The sequence below is a fragment of the Sapajus apella genome, unplaced genomic scaffold (genome assembly GCF_009761245.1).
Source record: "Sapajus apella isolate SASKATOON/1434 unplaced genomic scaffold, GSC_monkey_1.0 scaffold141, whole genome shotgun sequence".
Lineage (NCBI taxonomy): Eukaryota > Metazoa > Chordata > Mammalia > Primates > Cebidae > Sapajus > Sapajus apella.
In genome coordinates this window covers 2,089,542-2,107,394 of record NW_022437081.1, presented here as the reverse complement: position 1 = coordinate 2,107,394, position 17,853 = coordinate 2,089,542, and the positions used below count along the sequence as shown (strand labels likewise).

At 46.8% G+C, this 17,853-nt stretch overlaps 1 protein-coding gene across 2 annotated transcripts; it reads right to left on the bottom strand.

Annotated features, from left to right (window-relative positions):
* Nucleotides 1-3,431: 3,431 nt before the first annotated feature.
* Nucleotides 3,432-15,042, bottom strand: ZIC3 (Zic family member 3). Of its 2 annotated transcripts, none has more exons than XM_032264040.1 (3): nucleotides 13,433-15,042; nucleotides 12,133-12,296; nucleotides 3,432-3,984 (listed from the first exon to the last, which is right to left on the bottom strand). In XM_032264040.1, exons 1-3 carry the CDS (start codon nucleotides 14,490-14,492, stop codon nucleotides 3,835-3,837), a joined length of 1,374 nt encoding a protein of 457 aa, XP_032119931.1. In that variant the 5' UTR covers nucleotides 14,493-15,042; the 3' UTR covers nucleotides 3,432-3,834. The 2 variants fall into 2 exon arrangements, with proteins under 2 accessions (XP_032119931.1, XP_032119930.1); XM_032264039.1 differs by lacking the exon at nucleotides 3,432-3,984 and adding an exon at nucleotides 9,087-11,298.
* Between the last annotated feature and the right edge of the window lie 2,811 nt (nucleotides 15,043-17,853).

Genomic DNA, 17,853 nt, shown 5'->3' with positions numbered 1-17,853 from the left:
TTCATGAAAAAGATAGGAATGTACCTTTTCTGTGTAAGGTCTGGCTGGGTAACATTAGTGAATCATTTGTAAACAATTTATTTGCACTGCCACTGGATTTATATCACAATGTTAAGATGCTTTGATTTATTTGTACCACAAATAGCCTTCTATGGTTGACTCTGGGACATTACAGAGGGAATTGTTAGCACAATCATTTTCCTCACTTAAGCAATGAAGTTTCTGTTGACCTGATTTTTTTTTTCTTTTAATTTTTGGCCATGTGCGGTGGCTCATGCCTATAATCCCAGCACTTTGGGTGGCCGAGGAGGGTGGATCACCTGAGGTTGGGAGTTCAAGACCAGCCTTACCAACGTGGAGAAACCCTGTCTCTACTAAAAATACAAAATTAGCCCGGCATGGTGGCACACGCCTGTAATCCCAGCTGCTCGGGAGGCTGAGGCAGGAGAATCACTTCAACTCAGGACGCAGAAGTTGCAGTGAGCCAAGACTGCGCCATTGCACTGCAGCCTGGGCAACAAGAGCAAAACTCCATCTCCAAATGAATAAATACATAAATAAAAATTTTAAAGGGACTTCTTTTTCTAAAGAAAGTACAACCAAAGGCAACAGGAGAAGAATACTTCTCTGAGACTCTAAGAGTGTACTCTCCTGCCCAGTGTTCTAGAAAAAACTGTGCTGACTGATTTTCCCCTTAGGATCCTGGAGTGATCTTAACTGTAGGACCATTGGGCCATGGGTGGTAATACAGCACTACATGGGATAAAGAGACATCCATTTTGACACCAGACATTTAATATAACATTGCTCTTATTGGGTAACAATCAAGACTCAAAAGATTTTTTTTTTTTTTTTTTTTTTGACGTAGTTTCGCTTTTGTTGCCTAGGCCAGAGTGCAATGGCGCGATCTCGGCTCACTACAATCTCCGGCTCCCAGGTTCAAGCGATTCTCCTGCCTCAGATTCCTGAGTAGCTGGGATTACAGGCCCATGCCACCACACCTAGCTCATTTTTTGTATTTTTAGTAGAGACCAGGCTGGTCTTGAACTCCTGAGCTCAGGTGACCCACCCACCTCGGCATCCCAAAGTGCTGGGATTACAGCAGTGAACCACCATGCCCAGCTTCAAAAGAAATTTTACAAGGTTAACCCCCATGTCTAATGGGGCAGGGTAAATATTGAGAGAGTTAGTAAGAAAGAAACAGACAAAGCTGATAAATCAGTGAAGAAAAACTTCCCAGGCCTCCGTAAAACAGCCCATGTTATTCAGCAGTACAGCTTCCTGAAGAGCCCCAAGTTCCCAAAATCAGTGGGAAGGAAAGAAACACTTCCCACTCAGACAGCTCACTAGGAAGAGCTGTATGTTGGTGGTTTTGCTTTTCTGTGTAAATAGACTTATAATTTAAAACAAAATTCTATAATGCTGTAGTAGAGCATTTCTATGCTGTCTTTCAGTCAAGCCTCAGTTTATTAACATAATATAAAATCAGAGTAACTTTTACAACATAATAAAACCAAAAGTATGGCCGTAAAGCAGTAAGACTAGTGGCTGTTGTCTGTTTTTTTGTTGCTATCTTAAGTGAATCCATCACCTATGGAGTCCATAAACTTATTCTAAGGATGCTGACATAGGTCAAAACATTTCAGGACTCATCATTGGGAACTGCTTTCAGGGCTACCTTCCAAGCTCCAAAGAAAATCAGTCTCATTACTCTATAATCACAACCACATAATACTATCATAAATTTAGTAAAGGGAAACTGAATAATTTGAGACACAGATTTAATCTTTTTGTTATATGTGAATATTAACTTTCACATTGTAAAATTGTCACTGAATTTTAATATAAGAATCAAGCTGTTAACTAAAGTAAAAATTTTATTCAATTAAAAGCAAACCATTAAATTACCATGTTTACAGATTTTAAGTACACAACTTATTTTTATCTAAGTATTTTCATTGGAAGATAATGAACAACAGGCATTTAATAACATTTTAATTTTATGTGTTTAAATATTCATAGCTATGTTCATAAATCCACATGCCTGATCTAGTAATTCTACTTATGAAATGCAGTATTTCTTACATGACACAAATGTCCATCTACTTTCTGAAAACTGTATTAAATTTGCAACACATTACAAACCACCATATGTTTTTAGTAAAATATTCTATAACAGTTAAAACAGGAAACTACCCAAAAGCAACAAAACAATAACTACCTGCAAGGGAAAAAGAAGGCAACATTTGTTCAAGGACTACTCCATGATAGGCTCTTTATGGACATTTTCTTGTTTAGTCCATTTAGCAACCCTAGGAGGTATTATCACAGTGCAGCTGGCTCATGAACAACTCTGTAGCTTACCTTTCCCAGGGCTTTTTCAACAATCCTATTATTATACTCCACTGCCTGTCTGAAAGAACACAGTTCTTGTTCTTAAAAACAAAACACAAAAATTTTACCAACATTCTTATGGGGCCTACAAAAATGTCAGGTGTTAGGAAACTGACAGTCAAAGAATCAGACTTCCTTGACCTGGCCCCTTCTATTATTCTTGATGTAAATGAACAACTGGAATCACAGGGAGATGAGCATGTTTCCTACTACTTAAAAATTACACTATAATCAGTCTACTTACCAAAAATTTTAATAAAACTGGATCTAAAGAACCAATAGCAATATACTCTATCAGGCTCCAATTTTGCAATACTTCATTATCACATAATCACACCAAATAAACAGAATGATGGCCATTCACAGATTACATTACATTATAGATGTTAAATTTAAAATGAGAAATCAAGTATCTGGAGTTCCAAGAATATTTCTGTAGCATCTTCATCTTCTCTAACATTACAGCTAATTAATGACAATTTGTGTTTTAATAACATCTATATTCCATGATTCTGTAAGTGTTCCAATCAATGGTTGTACCAAGTTGCCTGCCCCAAAAACCACTTCAGGGCTTCTGAATAATACATATGTAATGTTGCAATGTCCCCTCCCCTATCCTGGATGCCACAGAGGCACCCTTTTCACCTTTCAGGTTATCTTCAGCTTTGTCTATCTTTCCCTCTTTTTCTCACCCAAATAGTGGTGTTCAAATGCTCTTTTTTTCCCCTCCAAACTCTTGCATCCTTTCATTCCTTCTAATCACCCCAATCAATCCTTGACTCTGAATTTTTCCCCTGGCCTTCCCAGCACCTGGCCTTGAACCCCTCTGGGAAAACGCTGAGCTCAAAACAGTTGTTTGGGGTTTGTTCAGTGGATTCCTCCCCATTCCCATTTATTACCCAATAAAAGCCCAGGTATATCGTGAAAAATGTGAATTGAATACAAATTGTCCCAAGTCAACAGGTTAATCAAAATTATTTAGGGGCTACTGTCATTTTAATAAAACAATAATCACAAAAATAATTTAAATGGTTTTATTTAAGTCAAACAACAATTGAAGGGATCCTGGGTATTGCTTTCTGAACACAAACATGAAATTAACAAAACAAGAATTCATGTTTCTAGTTTTAAACACTTTGTTCTACATATAGAATGCCGATATTTGAAAAAGATTTTCAACAAGGTCAACACAATGCATGAGATAATGCATCTGGGTTATGAATTAGGCCAGTCTTTACCTCCATCTTCCCATTTATAAATCCTAAATTGGGGGGGGAGCTTTTTTGCTTTTTCATTTCACAAATGATTGCTCAACACAGGATGAAATACACCAAAAGAAGAAAATAGTCTTTTTATACCTAGGGAAGAAGCTACTACTCTTAAAATGATCACTTCAAGGTAACAGACATCCAAATTGATGTGGTTTTCTTTGAAACCTCATCAGTAAATCATTTCTTGCACAGTAGGTTCGGCATTAACCCTGCATTTAGGATAGGTAGTGTTATGGAGGGCTGGCTGCTGCATACCAACGTCAGAATCAAGTTCTTCGTCAGGAATTAGAGACTGTCCCGGATACCAAGCAGGACAACACTGGCAAAAAAACAAAAAGTGAACTGCAGATAGGTCAAAACAGGCCACATTTCCTCTTAGAAAAAAAAGTCACAAAATGTTACATGGATATGTTGTTTTAAACGCTCATTTATAATAAAACACGATGTTATGTTTTATTTTTAACACCTTAAGTTGAAACGGTCTTGACGCAGGTTGCATTTTAATAAAACATATGACAAAAGACACACACCCTATTCGAGATCAAACATGAATTTGCCATCTGGTGAAAGCTATTGTTATAGTTACTATGGGAAGCTTACATTTCTCTCCATTCATCAGATTTGTAAATAGGTTTAACTGTCATCAGATTAAAAATATACAAAACTGTTTGGTTTGTTAAATGTTAGATAAAGAAAGAGATTTTCTTCAGTTTCAGCAGATTTTTTGAAACAAGTTTCTCTAATATTCAAAGGATTTATGTTTCTGTGGTAAAACTTACCACTAGTCCAAGTGCTCTGAACATCCCCCACTTTAAATGCTTCCAGCAAACTTAGTGTTTTCCAAGCTGTAAATTTCAATGGTTATGATAGAACCAAACCTCAGTGGAAAAGCAGTGCCCTTCGGAGTCGTCATCCAAACAAATATAAGAGCTCTACCAATTTATCACTTGCCCAGTTTTGCAGAAATTCCATTCACATAACTCCTATGAAAATCAACCACTTTTACCGTATCAAATGACCCAAGGAACACCGCAGGTATCCAGGGGAAACACAGTCCACCAATGCATCTTAGCTCGATTTTAAAGTCAATTTAAGAGACAATCTGGGCTCTGTAGCTCTTAAAGAGACAAACTGCTGTCTAACCATTGGCTAAGGCTTTTTTAAGTTAATGAACTTTTTATTTTCCACACTTTTGGTACCAAGAGATTTAACTAGAAAAAAAGCTCAAACCTCAGGGTTCACACTACGGCATGGAAAAATAGAGTATACAGCAAGCACCATTTACTTCCTTTGATCTCTCAAAGATGTCAATACTCTATTCCAGTGAGGGGGTGGGTAATGGGGGAGTGACTGAACCGGGGAAGGAAACTTCACCCACAGGAAAAAAAAAAAAAAGATCGGCTTGGTGGCAATTTCAAAACAAGTTTCCAAACTACTGAAGAGGCTCTTGCCCCCTTTGACTTGCAGGAATCACACATAAGAAAAGGACAGAAAATACTACAGGGCATGCTTATTTTAATTGCCCATGGGTTTCCAATGCAAAGCACGACAACTTAAATGCATATTCCAAATTCTTGTTCCAAAGCCGTCTTCTTTGTGCACTGAAAAGGAGGAAAGACAACCCCATCAATTGTTCTCTGCAGATAAAGGCACTGTTTTGCAGATTTCCCCCCAGATCTGGGCCAGCTTTGCTAATGACCTGCCCACCCACCTGGGGCCCTTCCCAAGGTGGCCCACGAGAACTGCCCCACACCTTCAGGAGCCCAACTGCGTGACACTGGACAATCCCAAGAGGGCTGACTTTTCGTTTGGCCGTTGGTCTCCACGAAGACGCAACCTGGAAGAGTTCGTGCCTCTTATTTTCCTAGAGGAGCTGAGGGTCAATTACTACACTTCTTAAAATCTCACATTTTTTTTTTTCTCACAAAAGACACATCTGAAAGTGAATCCGCAACATTTTTTCTGCGGAGAAAACAGGAGATTGAGATCCCAGAGCTACCAGGGGTTCTTTCAACGCCAGCAGCAAGGCAGTTAAGCAAAAGCTGAATTAAAATTTTCGGAATTTTGGCCTTTTTCCCCAGTAACATAAGACCACCAGCTTTTAGGGCACACAGCAAAAGTACAGTGACAATTTTGATAGGCTCACGTTTAAATGAGATACACAGAAAACAGAGCCTGGGCAACGTGAAGGAGTCGAACTTGCAATGGCACACTTGTCTTGAAGAACCGGGGCATTTTCTTGGAAAATGGTGCCTAAGTGTTCATAGGCTTTGCCATTGTCCTGGAAGAGAACATACTGTCCACTCTTGGGGCATTTTTAGGGACTGAAAGGTTCTGTGGAATCCCGACCAGGGCCTGGTAACTCGAAATGGCATCCCCTACCCATGAGAGCTGCGGGAGGCGGCATTTTAAGTCAGGCCAAGTGGGTGGGGAGGCCTCTGGCGGGTTTTTTGTCCAGGTCCCAAGGGAACCCCAAACCCAAAAAGCACACGCCAACTTCCGAGGGGAATGCCCAGGAAGAACTTCTTCGCTTCCGTTTTTTAAACAATTTTGCACTCAACCGCCACGACCTACATTCCCCCGCGAGGCGCCCAGAGCTTAGGAATAACAAGGGAGTTTAAACTACACAACAGTTCGGCAGCCTGTAGTCTGCGCTTCGCTGCGCTCCACGGGGGTTCGCATCCGGCCGCCATGTTCACGAGTCGAGAGCGGCCCCAAAACTAGCCCCCCTTCCCACATCCCTCTCCTCTCCTCTCCTCCCTCCCAGCTCAACCGAGGCCGCGGCGCTGCAAAGCCGCTTTCAACTCAACCCCCTCCCCTCCTCGCAGCAAAATCCGACTCGACGGCTGCGAGGTGTGCGCCTGCGCGCGGCGCGGGGCGGGCGCGGGAGTGGGGGTGGGTGTGGGAGGCCTGCGGGCCCCCGGCCGCGGCTTGAAAAGGCCGGAGCCACGGGGAAGCGGGGGAGGGGTTGGGGCCCAGGCCGGAGCCTCCTCTTTCCTCCCAGCGGGTCCCCGCTCCGGCCCTGGCCCGGCTCTCACACGTGCGCGCTAAAAACCCACTTCAAAGTACGTTCCCGGCACGGGGGCGGCCCCTTTTGCGCCAGCCCCTGGGCACCCGCGCAGGCCGACAACCAGGCCCCGGGCCTCGCCGCCCCCTCTATCGCAGGCGCGGCGAAAAGGCCGGAGGGTCCAAGCGAAAGAGGACGTTCTCCGAAGAGCCCCAGGAGCCGCGAGCGGCCTTCGGGTGGACGAGTACCTCCCTGCCCCCTACCCCCACCGCTTTAGAAAATTGAATTGAACACAAAAGTTTGCGGCCAGCGCTACGCAGTGGCCTTCGGAGCTCACCATTGTTTGGGCTCGTATTGACCCCAGGTCCGGATTAGGCAGCGGCTGATTCCTGCTTTACAGCCCCGCCGGCCTAATGAGGCCGAGAGGCGATGGGGCGCGAAGCGTCCTCGGAGCCCGGGCGACCGCCGGCTTACGGCCGCCGAGGGCCCTGTAGGTGGAGGTCAAAGGGTCAGCGGGCAGAGACCGCGAGAGAATTGACCCTAGGAAATGAGGTCCCTTCCCTCCCTCCCCAGCCTCGACAGAGACTTGCAAGAACTTGGTGTGTGGACAGGGAGCCTGGGCGCCCCGACGAGGGGCCCCGAGGACAGCTGAGCTGGAGCCCCAAATTCCGAAACGCCTGGCTTCTCCGCCCTCTCCCCGGCCCTGGCCAAGGATCCACTGGAGACTTGGGACTCGAGGGACAGAAGCCTGTGAGAGGAAACCAGTCTAGGTGCCTGGACAAACCCACTCTTCGGGGGATGGACATGCTGCTAGAGATTCTTCCACAAACTTACGTGTTGAGAGGCCCTTCGACTTTCCTCCTCTGTTTTAGGGAGGTTTTTTTTAGAAGAGGGAGAGAGAGACAGGGCGAAGAGGCAGAGACATCAGGCGGGGAGAAGGGGGAGGGGCGAGGAAGTTCTGAACGCTCCAACTTTCCTGGGAGGCTTTGTGAGCGGAGGTCCCTGCTCACTCTTGTCCAACCTTAGTAATTTAGACCGACTGACCTGCTTAGCGTGGACCCTGTTCTGATCTTTAACCTTCCCAAGCTACATGAGGGCCAGACTTCCGTCTTACGTGTAAATAGCCACCTCCATTTTGCCTACCTAATAGTGGGAATCTTCTTATGCTAAATCACGCATTTTGAAAAAGATAAGGGACTTTGAACAAAGGTCTTACAAGGTGCAAGAAGGAAAGTAACAAGTTGATTATTAAGAGCCTGGCCCATGCCTCTGGCTTGAGTATTTAGGATTTGGGCTTTTTTTTTTTTTTTTTTTTTTTGAGGGGGGATACTTATTCTCTAAGGTTGTTTACTGAATATTCAAGAATGTAAATGTGTACTCCTAGAGCCAGATTATTGGTGAGGGGGAGGAATCTGTGAAGAGTTTTCTATCAAAATAAGTTTTATTTACCACAAATGACAAGGCCAGTGGAAGACATGATTTTGAGAAATATGATGCTACACTCAAATTAGAGTTAATCATGTAGAGGAGCAAAGCTTTTTATATTCTTTTAATATTGGTTAACATAATTGTTTTCCATTGAATTGGTATCTTCCCCTCTTAAGACACTCACAATGTCCATAAAATTATTCCACCATAAAATTTTTCCTGTAAAATTTTATGGTGGAATAATTTCAAGTAACTAAGAAAATATCAAACTGCTCTTTGCTCTTTGTCTCCTAAGCAGATATTTAACACATTTAATTGAACTGGAAGCAAGTTTTTGGTTGAATCTTGTACCCAACCCCATGGCTCCACTTCCATATAAAGTTAGGTTAGATTGGGGGTGGTGGAGGGAATTCATGGAGAAAGTAGTAAATTATGGAAGTTCATTGTACAGTTCAGAAGAAAAATACACTATTTAGACTTCACAGTGAAACACACTTAGAGCCAGTCTTGTGAATATATACTTTCTGAGAACTTGTTGAGCATTTAAAATGGTCTCTGGTTTGAGGTAAAGGAAAATGCCTGAAATAGGAATCTGGTCCAGCACCCTCAATGTCAAGGTCAAGATCGGAATGTCTGGGTTAGGAGTGATAGACTGACCAGTTACCTGCTCATCACATGTGTAGTCATCCCAATCTCTGTTCATGGCATTCAGGCTTGGATATTGGTGGAAGAAAATGCAAAAAACCCCATTATAATCCACTAACAAAAAAAAAAAAAAAAAAAAAAGCCTCCAAAGCAATTTGCATTTAGAAACTGTCAATAATTGTCTGTTGACAAAGAACAGTAGATAACTTAAATAGACTGCTTCAACTGCATTCACAGAATCAAAGTTTCTTTTAATCATCAGAAGTTCTGTAAGCATTTCAATTTTAGGTTGATTTATTTGAACATTAAAAAAAAATCAGGCACCAAATACAAAAATGTTGTAACATAAATAAGATGTGCCAAGACTTTATTTCTTCAAAAAGAACAATAAACAAAATTCTAGAATTGAAAATGATTATATATAATACCAAATTGACTGCCACCAAAAACCTAGAGTATTGCCCCTTAAAGAGAAGAAAGTACTTAAGCCTATTCAATACATTTCTAAATACTTTACAATTCCTTATCTCCACCTTTCTGTTATTCATGCAGATTGGGCTCTCAATAACAAACAACACCCTAATAAAAAAGGTCTCAATCCTCTACCCACTCCAGCCCCCCAAAATAGCAATCAATTTCTTTTCCATATAACCATTGTAAAAGAACTGTTTGTCCAAATGAGTTGCTTCACTGAAGATTAAATGGATGGTTAACATTTTATCACAAGGCAAACAACCGTTTTTCATTGTTATCGATTTTAATGGAAACAATGCTCTTAACATCTTTGCCTACAAATCTTTAAAAATACATATTTTGCAATTTTTTTCCATAGCATCATTTCAGAACTGCTGCAGTTATTACACCGCTATATAAATGTTATGGATAATTGTGATAATTATGAATTGAACTATATACAGCAAACAAATCACCCTTTGCCTTCCAAAATTGTAAATGGACTATGGTTCTTTTAAGAAGCACTTTAACCATAAGTAAGCAATGCTCAACTGGCCTTACTTATCATCACTGTTTCAGACATAAGCTATCTTTTGAAAATATATAGATAGCTACTAGATAGATTTGATAAGCAGATTAGGTAAGTCATAGATACAAACATATACAGGTATATGGGTGATCTCTAGATAGAACAGACAGACATGCAACCTGCCTCAATTTTCATTTTTTATGTAAGGTAATAAAGAACTAAGGGACATAAAATTCATTAGGTTACCTTATGTTTATATATGTAGGGCAGGGATGATTAAATCCAGCTTCTCACTCTTTGAAGTACAAGATTGAGATGTCATGGCCACTAACTGAATTGATCAGTAATATTTGATTTGCATGCCGAAAATCCAGGACAAACACATTTTAACTCGAAGTTAAACAACCATCTGAGATAGAGATAAAGAAAGGAGGGTCTTCCCAGATGGAAACTGACACTGTAAGGAATTTATACTGTAATAGAAAAATAATTTAACAATTAAAAAAGGGATCTGAGTGAGTTATAAATACCAACAAACAAGATTTAATTTGCTCATATCTCCTCTTTGTAGAAGAAGGCTGTTACAAAACAAGAGAAAGGAGTCAGTGGTTCAAAAATTGTAAATTGTGTTCTTCTTTCAAAACAATAAATTTTTAATGCTAAAGCAGTTATAATCAAAAGCTGTACAGAATTTGTTAGAAAACATTTATCCATAAATATTGTTCAGTTCCCGGCACTTGTAGAAATAATTAAATTACAAACGATAAATATGGCATCAATGGATATGTATTTACAAAAAAAAGTTATTACAAAAGGCAACTGTATACTAAACGTCACAATCTGTGTAGAGTAACATCACATCCTCAGCCTGAAAAAATACTGAACAACAGTTTCGACCCCATTAGACAAAAATACATTCACAAGTGTAATGCTTTGAGGAAAAGTTCAAGACATAACAGGACTTTGGCACGGTTTAAGACTGTGAGAGTTTAAACAATCACCACTAAGGCGAAAAAGAATTTCCATCAGTTTAACATCACCACCACCAACAAGCCTTCTATAACTTCCTCTCAAGAAACAGGACAAGTGTTAAAATGAATTGCAGGAGTTTAGGAATGGGGTGTGCAGAGAGCAAGAGGAAGGGGAAGAAAAAGCAGTGTAAAGATTTTGTAAAAAATCCTTCAAACGCCAAAACATATTTTCTAATCCTGAGAAAAGGGCATGGCTACTTTTGGATCTTGCCCAAAACCTTCCTGGACAATTGCAATTAACAAGATGTAGCCCTATATATGGCCTCTTGCCTTAAAACTCCATTTCCATCTGATTGGTCTCAGTTTTCTTTTAAAAATGCATTTGGTCCATTCTATGGTTAACAGGGTTTGTGTTTGTCCTCAGACGTACCATTCGTTAAAATTAGGAGGAAGTCCAGGGTTGTGGCTGGTGCTAGTTTGAACTGCAGAAGGGGTTTTAGTGGTATCTTTACTGTTTGCAGAAGCTATAGCGGGTGGAGTGGAAGATTCATAGCCTGAACTGGCAGCAGGGGAGGAATCTGACCCTTGAGATTCATGAACCTAAAATTAACATGTATATATTATAATGAATATAATTCCAACTGGCAATGTGCAAGCAAAAACAAGAGCAGAATTCGAGTACTGTAAGAACAAGACCGCCCAGTGACCCACTTAAAAGAAAAATGCTGCTTAAAAAAAAAAAAAAAAAAAAAAAAATTCCATATTACCGATGTCTAGAAAACCCGGAGATGTTCGCCAAAAACCAGTTTCGGTCCTAAGACTGGTATTACGGAAAAGGAATAAAGCACTCCGTTTTGTTCAGGCCACTTCAAAAATGCTTTCTCCGCGGATGGAGTGGAGTAAGCAGTTACTCTATGGGGTCCTATAAAATACTCACTCCGGGCCCAGGTTTCACCAAGCCCGTTTCAGCTTGGGAAAGCAGGTACAGAGAAGGTGGCACAGGGGCCCTGAGCGCTGCGAAGTCGCAGATAAATCTGTGGGAATCAGACTGCGCTCCTCGGCCCTGTTGTTTTATCGGAAGCCAAAGAGCGAATGAACCACCCACCCCCCGGGTTCGGCGCGCGGCTACTCTCTCGGTTCCCACTGCGGGCTGAGTCGGAAAGAGGCGGCCAAAGCAGCCTCAAGCCCAGGCGAGCTCGGTTAGAGCTTCCTAGTAAACAACCGATTGTTCCCTCCGCTTCCTCCCCCTCCCAACTCTGCTCACTCCCGCTCCACCCCCGCCCGGTCCCCAAAATGGGTTCAAGGTGTCACTGCTGGAGCAAATCGGATTTAACGTGGAGGATAGAGGGTTGGCAGCGCGGGCGCTTCCGTTCAGCGGCCCCGCGTCGGGCCGAGTGTTTACAAACCGCCGACCGCTAATAAAGAGGTAATTACCTTCATGTGTTTGCGGAGGGAACTCGGGTGCGTGTAGGACTTGTCGCACACTTTGCAGATATAGGGCTTGTCCGAGGTGTGCACATGCATGTGCTTCTTACGGTCGCTGCTGTTGGCAAAGCGTCTGTCACAGCCTTCAAATTCACATTTGAAAGGTTTCTCACCTGAAAAAGGCAAAAACGCAGGAGGGGTAAAATACGGTCAGCGCCGGAGTTTCCCAGAGGCAAGCAGCAGGAGACTGAGCTCCCTGCCGTCTTCCGGGAAAGGGAGCACTGACTGGGGGCTGCTGTGGCATCTATTTTCCCAGGAGAGAAATGAAGAGCGTTGGTTGAGCCCGCTGGGTTTGGGAGTGGTGCTCGGGGCGGGAGTGGGGCAGGGCCGACCCAGAACCTGACCGTGTCTTTGTTCTTGCAAGGAGGGAAAGCCCCTGGCTCCTCCGAAGTTTCCCCTAAGTTGTGGTTCCACCCCACCCCACCCCACCCAGGGCTCCCAATGCGCGGCCACGTTCCGCCACCACCTCGGCGACGTAACCGAGCCCGGCAGGACAATGGGCCCCGAACAGGACAATCCCGTTCAGCCTCTTCTTTGTACCTTTTAATTTGCCTCTTTCAAATGCAGCGGTTTGGCTAAGCCCGGTATTAAAAAGCCTGGCTAGTCGTACTTAAATGTTTGAGGGAAAAAAAAAAAAAAAAAACCAAGCTATATAAATCCAGGGGGCTCCAGACAGTTTTACAAGATGTTCTGAACAAGCCACGAAACTGTGGTGCCTTTTTTACTTTAGCTTTCCTCCCGGAGGACTAAATTGAACCTGGAACTCCAAATAAAAATAGTTTGACAAAAGTATCAGTCATTTAATTAGGAGATGTGCCAATCAAGTGTAAAAAAGAGCGGAAGTAACCGAAAGTTAGTTTTCATTAGCATTTCTATGGTTGCCTTCCACGAATGTGTGCCGAGAGCTAAGTCGCTTGTAAGCAATATGCTCTCAACACATTCGGAGTCCCTTCACGGTAACCCAGCAAGGGAGACAAAAAGAGGCGGCGCCAGTTTGTTCCTGGGCGCGAGAAGGTCCCAATTAGTTCTTAAGACCGCAGAGCAGTCTGCCCGGGAAGTTAGAACTCAGCAAAGGCGCCACGGGACGGGAAGGGCTAGGGGTGGAGGGGCATGGACAGCGCTTCTTTTTCGAACCGCCGTGGCGGGGCGTCGCCCCTTTCCTTGGCCGCCACCTCTCCCTCTCGCTGCAAGTCTGCTGGATGACGGGGTATCGTCAGTGGAACCCACGCCCGCCTGCTTTTCCCCTTACCTGTGTGGGTCCTCTTGTGAATCTTGAGGTTCTCAGAGCGGGCAAAGATCTTCCCGCAGCCCGGGAAGGGGCATGGGAAGGGCTTCTCGCCCGTATGCACTCGGATGTGGTTGACCAGTTTGTACTTCGCCTTGAAGGACTTGCCCTCCCGGGGGCACTCCTCCCAGTAGCAGACGTGGTTGTTCTGCTCCGGGCCCCCCACATGCTCCATGGTGACATGTGTCACCAGCTCATGCATGGTGCTGAAGGTCCGGTCGCAGCTTTTCTTGGGCCGGCTCAGCTGAGCCTCGTCGATCCACTTACACGACAGCTCCTGCTTGATGGGCTGCCGCATGTAACGGAAGAAGGCGCCGGGCCCGTGGTGGGCCGCTACGTTCACGCCCATGTTCATGTTCATGGGGCTGTAGTTAGGAAACTGCGCGCCGGCCGCGTAGGGGTCCGTGCGCGGGCTGGCCACTGGGCGGTATGGGTCAGCACGGCCAAACAGCTCCCCACGCAGCCCCAGGTGGACCTGGTTGTTGTCCACATGCCCTGTGGGCGACGGATGCCCAGCACCCTGCTCATGCAGCCCGGGAAAAAGCAAGTAGCCAGGGGGCTCGGGGATGCCAGCTGGAGCATGCAGGCTGCTCGCCGAGCTGGCGAAGAGCCCGTGCTGCCCGCCACCCGAGGCCGCCTCAGTGAGCCCGGAGCTGCGCTGGCGGAACAGAAAGTCGCGCGTTGAGTTGAAGGCTGCAGAGGCAGCGCCGCCGTAACTGGGCACCTGGCTGGCGTGGTGATGGTGGTGATGGTGGTGGTGATGGTGGCCCAGGGCGTTGGCGTAGCCCGAACCCTGCGGCGTGAAAGCCGAGGTCTGGCCGGAAGATAGATCGTGCGCTGCGGCAGGGCTCAGCTTGAAGGCAGCGGCGGCGGCAGCGGCGGCGGCGGCGTGGGTTGAGTCCCCGAAGGGATTCAGCCCCATGCCTGCCGGCTCACGGTTGGGCATCTCGTGGTGGCGCGGTGCGCCGAAGCTGCCCACTCCCAGCCCGGGGAACTGCGGGCCTCCGTCCAGGAGCATCGTCATGGGTGGGTCGTTCTTGGCACAGGCGATCCGGCCGAAGTGAGAGAGGGTACCGGCGAAGGAGGAGATATCCGAAGTGCCGTTGTCGGAGAGGGGCGGTGGCGGTTGGACACTGCCGGGAGACCCCCAAGGCGATACCAAGGGCTGCAACTTTCCGTCGCTGCGAGAGTCTCCTGCAGAGGGATAGGAGGGAGGAGGGGAAGAAAGAGCAGGGAGGGGGTGTGGGGGGGAAGGAGGAGGGAGGAGAAAAGACTCTGGGACTAGATCTGGTTTAACAAACTAACAGGCGCGCACAAAGAAAAATAAGCAAAATAGTAAGTGGAGGGCGGAGTTTGCCAATCCTGTCCCGGGCAGCACCCCTCCTCTTCCCCAGTGCACAGAACCGCGGGGCCAGGAGGCTCCCTGGGTACCGGCCTCCGGGCTGGGCTGCGCCAAGTGGCGGAGCCGGCTAGAGGCCGGCAGGCAGGCAGCTGGCAGTAGGCAGGCTCGGTACTCGCCGCTCGCCGCGCGAGTCCCAGCCTCTTCGCCTCCAGAGTAATGTCCTTGGACTGATAAAGTCAATCACTCACTCCTCGCACATAAACCGAGCGGGAGGCCGCGCGGCGCGCGCCAATGGGGAGCCAGCTGGCCCGCGGTCACCTGACCCCCGGCCGGATTGCCCATTGGCCGCCGCCAGGCTGATTGGCAGCGCGGAGCGGAGAACATGGCAGCCGTGGCCGAGCGACCCCCGCTGATTGGGCAGCCGCCGGGTGCTTGGCAGGTGAGACGGCGGCTGCCGGGGGTCCGCGAGTGGGCTCCACCGGGCTTGAGCGGCTGCGGGGAACTGGAGCCGGGCTCCAGGCGGCAAACGGCGGGACGCCGCCGGGCCTCTCTCAGGCCTTCCCCCAACCCCTCGCGCGCTCCTTACCCGCTTTGGTCAAAGAACCTCTTTGCCCTTCGAGGATCCGTCCTACTGCTGCGCCGACGGAGGAGACGCGGCGCTCGACGTCCAGTCCCACTTGGGCCCCCGCTGCTTCACCACCTTGAGACCATGTCCCCTCTGTAGCTGCAGGGCGCAGATCCTGGGGAGAGCGCAGCAGTTCCGCGCTCCCGGCCCAGCAGCTGCGTCCACCCCCAAGCCACTGCGAGTCCTGATGGCCTCGAGACCCCTGACCCAGGCCGGGATAGTTCGCCGTCTGTGCCCCCACGCTGCCGGCAGCTGTCCGAGACCCAAAGGAGAAGAAACGATTACAATTAGAGCTGATCTCCCTTACTTCCTTCTGCGCCAAGCGTTGACCCTTTAGTTTGTGAGCAGTGGCTGTACTCGCCGCTGCCCACTGCCCGAATGATACACCGGGCAGGACACAGCAAACATATACAAGGCAGTAAACACAAGCACACAGCAGGAAACAAGCACACAACACAGTAAACACAAGCGCACGACAAGAAACAAACACAATGCATGAAATATCCACACAACACAACAAAGTAAGCACATACAACACGGTAACATAAACTACACACAAGACAGTAAACACAGGCACACAACTAAACACAATAGAGCAAATACACATAACAGCAAACATACAAAACCTGCAAAGAACACTTTTAGCCCATGTAGGCAAAACATGCACACAACACAGTAAACACGTAATAAACGACTAGACACACATAGTATGAGGGTGATTTCCAAATCGCTAGGCTAATAAGCTTTGAATCTCAACATTTTCAAAAGCAAAAGCCGTATGGGGGGGTACTGATGCTGAATGGGGATTGTGAGATGGAATTTTCTTTCCTCTGAACAGCCAAAGCTTTACTCTCTTCTACCCGGAGAAGGTAAAGCGTGTAGTGGCCTCAGGGACTGCTTACCCCTTAAGGATTTACTTACAGGGGTGTGTGTGAAAGTGTCGCCCCCCCCTTCTGTCTGGTGCGAGGTCTTTCTAGACATAATGACCAGGTTCAGACAAGGCTATAAATTCATTCATTTTTGTGTCCTGCAAGGCATTTGCAAAGAATGCAGGAGAGTGAGAGTGGAAAAAAAGGCAGAGAAAAAGATGGCTGTGATTGTCACATCCCTAGCCGGACCAAGCCCCAAAGTCTGAGCCTTGAGGCAGCCTCACAGCCTGGCCGCCATCTCTCTGTAGGAAACAGAACATCTGATCAAGTTCAGAGGCGCCAGGAGAGACCGCCTCAAGCAGCGCTTTATAACTGCAGCCTTTCACTTCCTGCTCCCCAATCTGCCTGGCCCAGTCAACACTTCACCTTCTTTCTTAGGCAGTTTGCTGGGAGAAAACCCTACCGGTAGTACATCTTACCGTATTCACACCCTCCCATCAAACTCGCCCCAATTCTCTCTCCACACGCAGAGCTCTCTCCCCAGGTTGGAAGGTGAGTTCACTGTTGACTTAAATTACTGCTTCTACCGAACATAGGCTCTCCAAGAATGATTTCAGTGTCTCAGCAGAGGGTTTCTTTGGGGGACAGGGGGGCGCTGGCGTGTTCAGAGAACAAATATGCTTAAATCATGCAAATGAATCCCCTGGAGTCAGGTTTACAAAAAAAGAGGATTGCCTTTCTTTCCCCCCCCTCCTTTCTTTTCACTTTCTCCTTTATTTCCTCTCTTCCTTCTACCTCTCTTCCCCTCCCACCAACCCCCACTGCCCTAGGCCAAATAGTTGGTTTGAAAAAGTTTGAATTTCCTCACTGAGCTGATCCCGCGGACAGCGGTTCTTGAGACTGGGGGACCAGGAAGGGTCGACTGTCGAGCTCTGGCCGGGCCAGCGCTGATGCGAGAGTTTCCTGGGAATCCCGCCAGGTACCCCGAGAATCGAGGGCCTTGCGCGATTGCAACCGGGTGAAGGGCTCAGAAGGGGGGCAGCCGAGGGAACCCTTCTTGCCATTTGGGGAGGGGTCTCGAGCTCAGGGCAGGGGGATGTTGCCGCCGCTGACCTACCCGGTGCCCAGTGTCCGTTTTGATACGGCCACATTCCGATAATTAATTGCCTCCAGCACGTGCTCTGTAGTCCCTGGAACAAAAAGGCATAATTCAATTAGATCATCAACCGAGAAGTGGGGAGGTGGGGGGGGCGGGCGGAGATGCTTGTTAAGGGGCAGACCTGAGGCGATTCAGCGAGGCCCAAAGCCCGGGCAATGGAGCCCTTCCTGGGACAGTCTGGCCCATTCCGAGAGTGCGGCTCTGAGGGGGTATCGTTGCTCTGTGGGACGCAGGGGTCCCAGATGCGCGCAAAAGGACGAGGCTGGGGGCTTTGTGAACAGCAGGGCAGAGGCAGGCCATTTCTAATTCAGTTTCAGTTGGTTTGAGTGGGAGTTTCCTTATTTGGGGAGGGGGAGCCCTAACCCTTAAAAGAGGGTAGAAAGCGATACC